The following is a 14650-nucleotide window of genomic DNA, read 5'->3' as shown; positions in this document are numbered from 1 at the left end:
TATCAAAAACTCGTAGCAGAAATTAGGGAGAAACTCCCAGAAATTATATGAGTAGTTTTTTTTAATCGATATTTAGATAATAGCGCAAAGCATTAATTTCCCACGAACTGATCGCGGTTAGGCCTACGTGTCAGTTAAACTTTTCATCTCCAATCCTTTATTTGTGATAAGTGGTACATTTTGAAAGATCTACTTTACGGCTTTATTAATAAGTAATAGGTGTGTGTGTGTGTGTGTCTATATATATATATATAAAAATAAATGGCGTGCGCCTATGAGCACCCACGGAGGAAAACATAAATCGGCGCCTATGCTTCATCATACACATATTTCATCAAGGTCACATTACCGCAAAAGAACAATGAATGGTTTTAAAAACAGTCCACTGATTGTAAAAGAGGAGTGTTGGTCTGTGAGTTGTACACCACAAAAGGGAATCTGGTGAATCCAGGAATCTTGTTGCAAGCAGCCCCTTAGATAAAGGACAACAGAACAATCTGGTAAGGCCAAATTAATAAATACCAATAATAACAAAGTGTATATAATAAATATCAATAACTTTATAACATTCACTGTAAATGTTTTAAGTGAGACCAGTCAGCATGTTAACCCTCAAATTAATATGGAACTGCCTGTGTACAACACCTAGTAACCTCACTATAATGTTTGGTATTGTAGTGAAACCTGGGGCAAGGAAACCTTAAACTCATCATTCAGGGTTAAGACTCCTGGTGAGAATTATAACATGGCTTTTACAGCGAGAATCGCCATTCACATATCGTTTGGATTCCCAGGATTTGATTTACCATGACTGAACTGAACCCCAACTTAAAATCTACCACCCCACTTTGAATTAGTTTTTTTGGTTTTGTCAAAGGAGCATTTTTCCCAATGTCCTAATTTGAGTTAATTACAATTATAACTATAACCGGATCTAGATCGATCTAGAACCCTCACCGTAGTGGCCTGTTGAATTGGCACAGATGATAGCCCCAAAGAACCCTGGGTTATGTCTCTTAATCCGAGAGATGGCAGTCTCACAAGCAGTGGATGGCTCCGTTCCTATCCTCATCAACTCAACAGCAAGGTAGCTGCATTCAGCAACAAACGAAACACATTAAATTAGGATCTGGGATTGAGCAGTGATGGGATTTTATGATCATCCTTAAAACATTTAAATGACAGCTCAGTCGTGACTAAAACAAAGACCCAAAGTTGACTAAACCAGAAATCTGGTGTGCATTTCAGCGGGGACATGTCCTGAGCAAAGAAGACAACAAACAAATTACATTGAGCTGACCTTGTTCTATGACGGTCATATCTATTGTACATCTTACGTTTCTATCAGTTGAAATTAAACCTGGACAGACTGTACCTAGGTAAGAAACGCATCATGACGTCTCCATTTCCTGTTGCAGCTGCGCCGCCTGCAGCACTTTCAACATAGGACCCTGCTCCAGCAATCGGAGAGTCCCCTACACGCCTGGGCGACAAGGACAGCATGTACAGGCCCGCTACGCAGCATTCATTAGACACATTCTGATGCACTTCTTACTGAACATGACATACCCTGGGACCTTGTAGTTCGCTCCATTGGTTGATGTTCCTGCTGCAATTTGGCCATCCCGACCAATCACGACCATCCCTAATATACAAGTGACAAATTCAAATGTATGGAAATGTATGCACATAGGTCTAGAAATATGTGAAATTGTAAAATATAAAATATCTCTACAGAACAATTAATCAACATAATGAATTCTACCAATAGTATCATGTGCATGAATATCAATCTCTCGACGTCTTCTGTGCTTCAGCGTGGGTCCAGGTTTGTATGGTCCGCAGTACTTCGAAGGATCTGGGGAAACATTCTGTTGATATTGAAGGGGAAAGATTTGTCAATGTCAAAATCACTGAGTGGTAACACTAACTATAAGCACAGGAACAGTAAACACAATGTGGCTGTTTGTGATATCACAGTATAGCAAAGAGGCTTCTAATTGAAAGCGTCAATCAACAGTGGAGAAAAAAACTAATTGTTCCCCCCTCAATTTTGTAAATAGCTAATGGATAGGACGGAAACATTTAACAACGTAGATTCATAGAGAGGGCTATGGATGCCAGGACTGACCATGATATTAAAGTATAGTTTTGATTATATTTGTTTACATATAGTGTATGTTTACATTTACTTTGTTTATAAACTATGGATTAAAGCTTAAAGTTTAGGTTCTAATATTATAGGACAGCTCTTTCATTTACATAATGTAGGTGTATACCAGGTGTATATACAGTGTATATATCATTAATGCATAAAAAAATCATGGTTATATCACCTACTGATTTAATAAAGATATTGTCAAGCAGCACAGTTTATGTAGCCAGTAAATATGCATGTTATTGTTTGCGAGACTTTAGTAGTGCCAATACTAACCGCATGTTAAGATAAAGAATAGCCTTTATCATACATCCACTACCAAAGATACAGCCCATATGGTTTGAGTATAAAAGAAAATATACTATTTATAACTTAATTTAGCATATGCTTTTTTGGATGTAAAAAAAACACAATATAATTTTAAATAACAAATAAAGTTATTGAAACAATCCAGAAATTACTTCTATTAACAATATTTTTTGGACTACACTATGTGCTGATGTCTAACAAGTTAAAAACTAAAAAAAGAAATGTGCATTTTGACAGAAATAAATTTAGTACGGCCCACCAGACTTGAATGGACAAATTTGTTTGACATTATTATTACACAATGCAATAATCATCCATACAAGATACTGACTCTTCGAAGGTTGAGTAAATAAGAAACGCACCTTCCGATTGTTGGGTTGGCAGTTGTCCTTCAACCACTGTGTGAAAACGCTGATAGAGTTGTTTGTTGTCAGGTCTTCAGCAGTGAACCCCATGTTCTCAGCAAACTGTGAAGCTTTAGTAAATTACAATCATTGTGGGAGTTGGAGAGGAAAAATAACAACTTCTCTTTAAAAGCAGCAAATAGCAACAGATGTCCATACAAAGTGGATAAAATTTTTTCTCTGTAATGTCTTTTAAAACTGCAAATGTCTGTTCATGTAAGCAGAATTCTGAGAGTTGTAAGAATTCAAGTTAAAGATTTAGACAGTAGCCAATAGACTATTGTGGCTATTTAAACAAAGTTATCTATTAGCCTATCAGAGTGACATACAAATGAGTCGGAGTGACATATCAGAATGACATACATATTGAATCCTGTCCTAAAATGGATCTTATTTGAATACTGAAAAGCGCATTCACACAATCGACGGTCATGGTGGGGTCAGTCTTGACAACTGGGTTTTCTAGTTAAGATTTTCAGCAATTTTAAATGTTTTGCCATTAGTTTAAAATTACAATATATATACACAGCTCCGGAAAAAATTAAGAGACCACCGCACCTTTTTCTTTCCTTTCCAAAAAAGTTGAAAAGGAATGTTTTGAGTGAGGAACAGAAGGGTTAAAATAAAGAGACCACTGGTCAAAATAACCAAAACAATATAAATTTTTTCAGACCTCAAATAATGCAAAGAAAGCAAATTCATATTCATTTTTAACAATTAAATACTAATGTTTTAACTTACAAAGAGTTCAGAAATATTTTGTGGAATAACCCTGATTTTTAATCACAGCTTTCATGCGTCTTGGCATGCTCTCCACCAGTCTGTCACATTGCTGTTGGGTGACTTTATGCCACTCCTGGCACAAAAATTCAAGTAGCTCGGCTTTGTTTGATGGCTTGTGACTATCCATCTTCCTCTTGATCAAATTCCAGAGGTTTTCAATGGGGTTCAGGTCTCGAGATTGGTGGTCCTCCATCCACACCTTGATTGACCTGGTTGTGTGGCATGGAGCATTGTCCTGCTGGAAAAAACTATTCTCAGAGTTGGGGAACATTGTCAGAGGAGAAGGAAGCAGGTGTTCTTCCAGGATAAATTTGACTCGTCAGAGAAGATGACCTTACTCCATTCCTCTACGGTCCAATCCTTATGGTCTTTTACAAACCTCAACCTGGCTCTTCTTTGCTTCTCATTGATGAAGGGCTTTCTTCTAGCTTTGCATGACTTCAGCCCTGCCCCTAGGAGCCTGTTTCGAACCGTCCTCGCCGTGCACTTCACCCCAGCTGCTGTTTGCCATTATCTTTGTAGGTCACTTGATGTCATCCTAAGGTGGTTGAGTGACATTTGAATGAGTTGACGGTCATCTCGGTCAGTGGACAGTCGTTTTCACCCTCAGCCAGTCTGTAGCTTTGTGGTCCCCAATGTCTGTTGCTTGACCTTGTTCTTATGAACCACTGTCTTAGAAATTTTCAGGATGGAAGCAACCTGATGCTCACTGTATCCCTCTGCCAGTAAAGGCCGAATTGAACCCTTCTTTTCCTCACTCAAATATTTACTTTCCAACTCTTTTTCATGCTGAACAGTAAAAAAAAAGAATATTTTGGGTACTACTTGCACTGTTTTTGCCATCCAGCTGGTCTTATTGCAAGACGCTAGTGATGACCACAGCAGTGGTTTTTATACTTTTCCTCGTTAAATTAGATTTGGTTCAGGTAATCAGCAACTCATTATGTAAAATGAGGTGTGCCTGTGTTGGAATTTAACAGACACTGGAATTGAATGGCTGCTATACATGTAGAGATGCAGATTTAAGAAAAATTAGGAGTGGTCTCTTAATTTTTTCCGGAGCTGTATGTATATGTATATGTATATGTATATGTATATGTATATGTATATATATGTATATGTATATGTATATGTATATGTATATGTATATGTATATGTATATGTATATATATATATATATATATATATATATATATATATATATACACATATATATACATACACATATATATTTATTTATTTATTTGTTTATTTTAAGCTGGCCCTTCTTCATTACCCGGTATGAAAGACACTGCCCTATGCAAAATAAGAGCCTCTTTTGAATCCTGAAATACCTGACTCTCCGACCAGCAGCGTGTGCTCTGTGTGTTCCATCACAGCTCTTGCCACACTGATGGCATTCTTGATCCTCCGAAGGTCCCCTACTGCACCCACCTCCATCGTATTACTGCATGAACAACAACAAGAAAACAAAACACAGAAAAAACATTTTACTATTTAAATTCACAACCCAACCATCTGAACCAAACCTTGCATCGACTAAAACAAGAAGCGCAGATTTTTCTTGGTCGGTGGGTATGACTCGCCCGTTCATGATCATGGCATCCAGGGTAGTCTCTCCCCTCTCGTCCGGGTGCCCACCAAAGCCCACGCTGCCATCACACTGCTCGGCCTCGCAGCGGGAACAGCCCTTCTCCACTGCGTCCATCACTGAGCCCCCGGCTTGCAGAGCTCTCCAAGCTTTGACAAGGAGATAGACAGTCAAAGAAAGTCAAGACTTTTGCAATAGAATCGTCCTACAAAATAGGACATGAAAATAGAGTTGTTTCATTTAAATCAGGTGAATATACCTCCTGATTTGCCAACTTGTTATTAATGGGTCCCAAGGGCATATTTTGTATATATTATATTATTTTGGTTCTGATTAAACAGATGGGGACAATCACAAACTGCACAGATTGAACTTAGAATTGTTTCCCCCCTCAGTATTACAATATTAGGCACAATTTAGGTATTGTATATTCAGAGTGTCAGTCCTAACAACCACAGAAAACATGACCATCTCAAGGGACTGGCCATGAAAAGGAAAAGGCATAGCTAGGCTAAAAAAATAAAAAACGAAATTAAATATTCTAGCTGCACGTCTTAGTGGCTTCCTTCATATATGAATCACTATAAATTAATGAGCTCATACAACGTATCAAACAGGATAACGTCACTGCTGCAAAAAAAGGTTATGTAGTTACCTGCGTCAGCAGCATGCTGGAATTCCCATGTGTTTATAACAAGAGGCAATGTTGCCCGCCCAAATGGTAACAGAAAAAGCAAAATTAAACACAGACGCATTGCAAAATAAGCGGCTTTCAGATTCAACTAGCAACTTTCTTTTAGGTCCGATTATTATTTTTCATTTCACGTCTATTTGGATGTAAACATGACACCGGTATGTGTTTTAAAGTCCACAGTATTTCGTAAAAGAAAGACGTGTTTTAGATTAGTTCACTGAAGAAGCAAGGCTTTTATGAACGTTTACGAATTGCAAAAGTTTTCTTTCACTTCCTTAGTTTGGTTGTGTTAGCACATGACTTTTTCTTTAAAGGGCCAGTATCTCTTTTCAATGCGTTTTACAGTTTTCCTTAATCACTTTGGCTCATTATTTGAAACAGTCCTAACATTCTCAACTTTAAGAACAATAGTCACAACTCTTTCATTGGACATCACAACTCTATGGCATGTCTGCAAAACTCAACCAAAACATTTAATTCATGCTTCAAAACCTAGCTATTGTGACTGTAAATTGGCCAGTGCCAACCGAAATGAAAAGTTATTTTCTCGTCGTGCCGTACTGGTCAAAATGTTTGGATGTTTTTTCTCCATAGCATTCAACCATGTGTTTGTTATATATACATTTCGGTTTTATTCTTCTTTTCTGTCTAGCTGAATGCTGGTGTGTATCACACTGAGCTTTTTAGAAACCAGTTTCAAGAGTGGGAAAGGTTTACTGGGAAAGGTGAATACTGTACAATTCTGTAGTACACAGAAAAAGGATATCTGCATGTAGACAGTAAATTTAGCGATGTGTTACATATAAACACAAAATTCACTTTTGCATGTCATATTTTACATATTTCTTAGATGTAAAGTCATATAGTGAGCTGAAAATGCGCCACAAAATAACATCAATGAAAACAAATAAACTGCAACAATGAAAGATCCTGCGGTAGTTCTGAAAAAAAATAATGAATTGCACCTCCTCACGGTACCACTACACGTTTGCATCTTCATGGTGGGCATCCCGTCACTCTTGCCGGAGTGGGAAAGATTTTCATCAAGATCACGTCTGATGTTTTCCCTTGCGATGCACCGGGGGAGAAATCTCCTGTCGATTCGTATATCATTACCACCTGGCAGGTAATTTTCAAATATACCAGATATCACAAACATTTCATGTCATAGATATTATGAAATATACATGTGTCTGACATATTTTGATAATTGAATGGGTCATTTTGCATGTGATGACTCGAACGATGAAAGAACGTTTAGAAGTTGTGAAGAGTATGACAATTTCGCTGAGAATCAACTCATCAGTTTTGTTTAGCAAGCCATGTGCATAGGTATTGTACCTATTGTAGACAATTGTACGTACTCTTTTGCACACGTGCCAAAATATGTGCAATTTGCTTAAATGAATGAGATTCTAATCTGCTGTCAGTCAGCAAGAAACAAATTTGAATTTATTGTTTTGAAAATAAATATTCTCTATCGAGAAATGAGCCAAAACGACTGTGAAAAACTTTTAAATGTTATGTGATTTAAAATGTATTTGTGAACGCATAGGCTACGTAAAACAAATGTAAAACAAATTGGCCTAATCATATACTTTTCTAGGCGTTTTGCATGACATACCTTTTTAATGTATTTGACATACATGTGAAAATGTCAGATAACACATTTAAAATGTTGTTGAACATGTCTTTTAAAATGTTTGCAAGCATTTCACATGTATTTATTTGCCATATGGGACATATTGAAGGATTTGTTTTATCCTGGCTGAGATCAGATCCGGTGCACTGCATCTGAAGCTTTGATCGCGGTATTTCACTCAATCAGCTTGGATTAAAACAGCCCAGGACAATATTGCTGAAATCGAAACAATGGATATAATTTAATCTTCACATATCACACAAAACAATAGCAAAGCACAGTAAACAACAGGAAGTAACAAAACAATCGAGTCTAACCTTGAGAAGTGAACCCAAGTAGTGTCTTCCATTATTCATATGAAAAATGAAATGTTCAATTATATTTTATTCATTGGTTTGCTAGTCATACTATGATTGTTACAAGGTGTCTGGTGGAGGAAAACAAAGAGATGGAGAGTAGCTAGAATTCATTTCTCCTGTGTTATTGATCAAAATCGTAGAGCACTGGCTAAAAGGATTGCCCTGAAAATATATCACTTTATAAATCACACTTTTAAGGCGATTTCATGATGACCTCCATAGCTTTTCAAGCAATGTCACTAAAGTTGTGTAGTTTCATCCTCTTAATTCAGACAGCTCCTTATTCAACACAAATGGAATTTTATCTGTCACATATGCTTCATTAACAACAGGTGTTGATTTACAGTGAACTGTAAACTTTTACAAAAATGCAGTTAGAGGAAAATCTAATAAATAAAAAATTGGAACAAAAGGAATAACAAATAACAATTACTAATTACAAGATGAACATGAACAGGCCTATTTACAGGGAGGGTCATTACTGAGTCGGTATGCAGGGTCATTTAGGTTTACGTACATTTAGATAGAATTTTGAACTTTGAACTTGTATGGGTAGCAGCAGATAGGTGTGAACTTTGAACTTGTAGGGGTAGCAGCAGGTAGGTGTGAACTTTGAACTTGTAGTGGTAGCTGCAGATAGGTGGGAACTTTGGACTTGTAAGGGTAGCAGCAGATAGGTGGGAACTTTGGACTTGTAGGGGTAGCAGCAGATGTGAACGGCGGTGTTTGTGTTTGTATCTGTATGTACGCTGGTGTGTTTGTGTGTCTGGTGTCAGTATATACATTTACACATGTTATAAACATGTGTGTGTTTCTGTGTGTCAGTGAGTGTGCGCATGTGTGTGTGTGTGTGTGTGTATGTGTGTGTGTGTGCGTGTTTGTAGAGGCCAGTGTGTGTTCATATATTCCAAACTAAAGGGATCGTGCAAGTAGGGCTTTGGGGTAGAAGCTGTACAGGAAATGTGTTGGAAATGTATGCAATTATTCAGGGCAGTCTGTCAATTCAAATAGGCTATTACTATTATTATTAGTTGATATACAAAGAGTCAGTAATTCTGACCTTCATTGTGGACTTAAAGTTTGGTGCAAAGTTTAGTTTTGATGTTCTGCTAATGCAATAAAATGTAATGACAAAGTACATCTTCACCAACATCACACACTCTTGTCTGGAGCTCCCACTACTCCTCAACATAAACTAATAAAGGATCTTCAGTCAAAAAAGAATACCTAAGAATCTTTGTATTTGATTGTTAACTCCCTACCTAAGACTTTGGCATTTGATTGTTAACTCCCTACCTAAGACTTTGGCATTTGATTGTTAACTCCCTACCTAAGAACCACAGTATTTTATTTGATCATTAACTCCCTTTCCAGTCCCGCATTGGCACCTTCCAATGTAAAATCCAAAATTGGTTTCTTATTTTGCATTAAAGCATCCTTTACCCTCGCTGTGAAACATGATCCTGTGAAAATGTATGTAACGTCCCCCTGCTAATATTCACCTCAATAAGTTAAACGTAGTTTACCACAGCACCACCCGCTTTGTCACCAGCGCTAAACTGGTCTTAGATGCACACATTATTGCCAGACTTTGGTATTCTTTCGTAAGGTATGTCAAACGTATTTCAATTTTTTATTTTTGTTGTTGTAGCACAGGGCTTAGTGGAGAATGAGACCTTGGACTCAATTGATTTAAGTAATGTTTTTTTACTTTCATCTTAGGCAAATCTCCTCTATACCTCAGCTTGTTCCTCCACATCAGCCTACTTTACAGAAGGCTGCACTCTGGTAGATACTTCACACTAGTCATCCATAAAGTCAACACCTTTGGCTTTATGGATGAATGTAATGAACTGCCAAAGATTCTCAGTTGTTTTCATAACTGCTTATTTGTTAAAATTTGACCCTCTATCTGATAAATAAAATATGAATATATGTATCACCTCATTCAGTTTAACTTACTGGCCTCTTGCTAATTTCATTGTACATTATGTTCTTTGATTGTCTTTCTTTTTTATCTGCGTGTTCATGTGTAACTAAATGTTTTGTCTTGCAATTGTTATCCTGGACATGTCATCATAGTATATGAGAATTAGTTCTTGATCGGTTTACCTGGTAAAAATTTAAGTAAAAAATCTAGAAATATTTAAGTTCTATTGATGTTAAAGAGTGCTAATAATCAAGAGCAAATAAAATAGTTACAAATTTAATAATAGAGTGATTATTTTTTCTAAAATAGTTAATTTGTTGAATGATTGGTTATATTATCCATTAAATATACTGTAATATAACTGATATACATAATATATCTACTTATTGGTGAGGGATGCATGGTAGCATAGCAGTTAGTGCATCTTGCTAGTAACCAGATTGTAAGGCTTCCAGATTGAATCCCTGATCAGGCAACATGAAAAACATGTTGTTTTTAAGCAAGGCAGTTATTACTGTTAATCACTCTGAATAAGACTGTCTGTTTAAAATATGAAAATATAAATGAGCCACTGGATAAAAAAACAAAACAAAGGGCTAGTAATAATGTTTGCAAATGCTCTGCCTCTACTGCATTGGCAAATGTTGTCCAAGACAAAAACTTGTTCATACAATCAAGGTGATGGTGAACGACTGCTTTTCATTACACTCTTTATTTTTCAATGTAAATACTTGTGAAATACACACTTTGAACTATCTTGGAATCACAAGTACGTTAAGGTAACAGAGCAAAATAACGCAAAAGAAAAATCTTGATAGTGTTCAGTTTGTATCAAGAGGAAGCAAGATCATTAACTGTCTTTATTGAAAGGAATTTAGTAAATGCTACGTAAAGTGTTTTCTATTTTAAACACAATAAATCCTTGAAATGTAGCGAATCACTGTAGAAACTAATAAAGCTTCCATGATACCAAGCAACACCAAAGTCGGGCTCCAGTTGGAATAAACCCATTGAAACCAAAACAGATGGGTGAGGGATTTGTCAAGAGACCAGGCTTTGTAACACATGCGCAATGAAAGCTTCATGGGTAGCGATTAATGGTCCGATAAAAGAACAGCACTCTTTCAAAGTTAGCGAATGGGGTAAGACGCCAGCTAGGTAAACAGCATTAGCAGCTGCCCAACCACAAGAAAAAAAAACGTTCTTCTAAATGTCTGGCATTGGTAAAAGCATGGAGCACAACAGATCTGCATTCAAAGGAATAAGTATGCAAATAACCAATTTATTGAAGTATTTCCACAATAAATTAAATTGCTATTTGGTAAGGGTCGGGCACTTTTCCACATTTCTGTCTGTTAAACAATGCCAATAAAATACTAATTGCTGGCTAATTAATACAATTATGTATTCAGAGATTTAACTCCTTGTTAATGTCAGGCCAAACAGCCAACTACAGTATTTTTATTTAATGTTTTTTTTATGCTTTTCATCAACTTACGAATAACCCTTTTTCTTCATGTGTCTAAATAGAAACTAACATTTGTGTATAGATTTTTTTTTATTATTTTAATTATATAAAAAAGGGGTCTGTTTAAATATCAAGCAGTACAGTTTGTGTATATATTTACTCAACATGTATTTCGACCATTACCTAGGTTGAACGTTTCAGCTGGGTCAAATCACATTTCTAGCTGGCATTAAAAAAATTATGCCACCCACTAACACTCTGTTTAAGCATTCTCACACTTTGTCACACCTCTTCACATGGGGCTCCTCTCGGAGAACAGAGTTCCTAGCCACTCTCCTCCAACTGTGCTTCCCAATCGTTTCTAGTCTGTCAATTAAGTATGAATAATTACATGTATACAAAAATACAGATGTTTTTCCCCCTTATGAACACCAATAGATTCTTTATATCCAAGATTGGGAACTAGCCCCGAAAACACACACAAAACATCATAACAGGTGAACTTGCATTTGGGATGTTTTTTATTTTATTTTAAAATGCTAAAACAGAACAACATGATAATGCTAGCCATGCGTTAACTTGCCTCCCCCTCCTCTCAGGTGCCTACCCACATGGAAAAATACATACAATTGTGCTCAAAAGTTTGCATACCCTTGGAGAATTGGTAATATATAGGTACCAGAAAACATGTAAAGAAAACATGAGTGAGAAGGCAAAAGACATCTTTTATTTCTTATGGGAGTCACATTCAACTGTAGGTCATAACAGGATGGCACAATCATAAAACATGGCAACAAAGAACAAAATTAACTGACCCTGTTTAAAAGTCTGCATACCCTTAGTTCTAAATACTGTGTATTGCCCCCTTTAGCATCAATGACAGCATGCAGTCTTTTGTAATAGTTGTATATGAGGCCCCGAATTCTTGTAGGTGGTATAGCTGCTGTAACCACTGGAGGGTCAACTAGGCCTTGTGGTTAGGGTTATTGTCATGCTGGAAAGACCAGCTTTCGTGCAAAAGAATGCTAATTGTCTGTCAGTATTTTCAGATTACATGCTGCGTTCATCTTGCCATACATTTTCACAAGATTCCCTGTGCCACAAGATTCCCTCAACCCCCCAAAAACATCAGTGAGCCACCACCATGCTTCAAAGTGGGGATGGTATTCTGTTCACTATAGGCCTTGTTGACCCTCTCCAAACACTGCACTTATGGTTGTGACCATAAAGTTATATTTTGGTCTCGTCATTCCAAATTACAGTGTGCCAGAAGCTTTGAGGCGTGTCATGGTGTTGTCAGGCGTTTTGTAACCAGTCTTTTTTGTGGCATTGGCGCAGTAAAGGCTTCTTTCTGGGAACTTGACCATGCAGCTCATTTTTGTTCAGGTATCATCATGTTGTGCTCCTTAAAACAACGACACCGTCTTTTTCTAGAGCAGCCTGTATTTCCCCTGAGGTTACCTGTTGGTTTTTCTTTGTATCCCAAAAAATTATTCTGGCAGTTTTGGCTGAAATCTTTCTTGGTCTACCTGACCTTGGCTTGGTATCAAGAGATCCCTGAATTTTCCACTTCTTAATAAGTGATTGAACTGTACTGACTGACATTTGCAAGGCTTTTGATATCTTTTGATATCCTTCTCCATCTTTATAAAGTTCCTTATTACCTTCCTTATTACCTTGTTACGCAGGTCTTTTGAAAGTTATTTTCTGCTCCTCATGGCTCAGTATCTAGCCTGCTCAGTGCATCCATGTGAGAGCTAACAAACACATTGACTATATATACACAGACAGAAATTGCAATTTAAAAGCCTTGTGTGGGGAATTCACCTTTAATTGCCATTTTCACCTGCATGTGTAAACTAAATTTCTTCCATTTTCTAATAATTGTGTTCTCACCAAGCTGCTTGCCTATTGTCCTGTAGCTCATCTACAATTGTATCCCCTTACACAGCTCTTTGGTCTAGGCCATTGTGAAGAGGTTGGAGTCTGTTTGATTGAGTATGTGGACAGGTGTCTTTTATACAGGTAACAAGTTCAAACAGGTGCCGTTAATACAGGTAATGAGTGGAGAACAGGAGGGCTTCTTAAAGAAAAACTAACAGGTCTGTGAGAGCCAGAATTCTTACTGGTTGTTAGGTGATCAAATACTTATGTCATGCAATAAAATGCAAATAAATTATTTAAAAATCATACAATGTGATTCTCTGTCTCTCACAGTTGAAGTGTACCTGTGATAAAAATGACAGACCTCAACATGCTTTGTAAGTAGGACAACCTGCAAAATCGGCAGTGTATCAAATACTTGTTCTTCAAATTTATTTAGAAAGCCCTTTTTACAACAGCAGTTGTCACAAAGTGCTTTACAGAGACACCCGGCCTTAAACCCCAAGGAGCAAACAACAGTAGTGTTGGATTTCAGTGGCAAGGAAAAACTCCCTAAGAAGGTTGAATTTTAGGAAGAAACTTAGAGAGGACCCAGGCTCAGAGGGGTGACCAGTCCTCTTCTGGCTGTGCCGGGTGAGATATTGAGAGTCCAATTGGAATAATAAATACATTTCTCTGGGCTAAATCCAGAGTCTATTTGATTCTAGACTAGGTCAAAAGTATGACCAGGTGGACATGGACAGGGACAGCAACGGGCCCCCCAAACCAGGTACTCCGCAGGTGTGGACCAGGACCTCATCTCCTCCTAAAATTTAAAACAGGAGGAGACTGAGAAAAGTTAGAAAGTGCCTTCCTCATATCCCCCAGCACAATAATATAGCAGCGTAACACCTTGGAACTGAGACGGGTGGTCCGGCGACACTGTGGCCCTACCCAGAGGAGGCCCCGGACAGGGCCCAACAGGCAGGAAATCAATCCACCCACATTGCCAGGCATCAACCAAAGGGACACTCACCAACCGCAACCCCCCTGAATGAGGGCCGAGTATTGCCAGCAGCGTACAGCCCAATTGCACAAGTGCGCAACAGAGAGTCAACAACAAGCCAGTGACTCTTCCCCCGAAAGGCATTGGAGGGAGGGCATCCCAGTGGCGACGAGAGCCCCCGTGGCAAGACAGCAAGGATGGACAGTATCAAGCCTACTGGTCACCTTCACGCCCCCGGCCCAGGCTACACCTAATTATAAACCGTGCTGTAGAGATGAGTTTTTAGTAGACACTTGAAAGTTTGCACTGAGTTTGCATTTCTAACCTTAATTGGCAGTCCATTCCACAGTAGTGGAGCTCTATGAGAAAAGGCCCTGCCGCCAGCTGTTTGTTTAGAAATTCTAGGTACAATTAAAAGGCCTCCATCTTGCGATCGTAGGTTA

The 14650-nt window shown here is 37.8% G+C and overlaps 1 protein-coding gene across 1 annotated transcript; it reads right to left on the bottom strand.

Moving 5' to 3' along the window:
* Nucleotides 1-240: 240 nt before the first annotated feature.
* On the bottom strand, nt 241-6229 carry aga (aspartylglucosaminidase). The gene is made up of 9 exons (XM_010899777.4): nt 5901-6229; nt 5241-5394; nt 4989-5101; nt 2830-2942; nt 1766-1871; nt 1570-1645; nt 1376-1483; nt 958-1091; nt 241-472 (listed from the first exon to the last, which is right to left on the bottom strand). Exons 1-9 carry the CDS (start codon nt 5998-6000, stop codon nt 372-374), a joined length of 1005 nt encoding a protein of 334 aa, XP_010898079.2. The 5' UTR covers nt 6001-6229; the 3' UTR covers nt 241-371.
* Nucleotides 6230-14650: the final 8421 nt, after the last annotated feature.

This window comes from Esox lucius, chromosome 4 (genome assembly GCF_011004845.1).
Source record: "Esox lucius isolate fEsoLuc1 chromosome 4, fEsoLuc1.pri, whole genome shotgun sequence".
Classification (NCBI taxonomy): Eukaryota; Metazoa; Chordata; class Actinopteri; order Esociformes; family Esocidae; genus Esox; species Esox lucius.
This window is presented reverse-complemented; position numbering and strand designations above follow the sequence as displayed.

Bases quoted from the DNA above. Each gene is read 5' to 3' on its own strand.
- aga (XM_010899777.4), bottom strand. From the start codon at position 6,000: ATGCGTCTGTGTTTAATTTTGCTTTTTCTGTTACCATTTGGGCGGGCA. The intron at 1,872-2,829 runs GTGCGTTTCTTA...CAATATCAACAG, and splicing joins GCCAACCCAACAATCGGAAG to AATGTTTCCCCAGATCCTTC. The intron at 473-957 runs GTGAGGGTTCTA...CCTTTATCTAAG, and splicing joins CAATTCAACAGGCCACTACG to GGGCTGCTTGCAACAAGATT.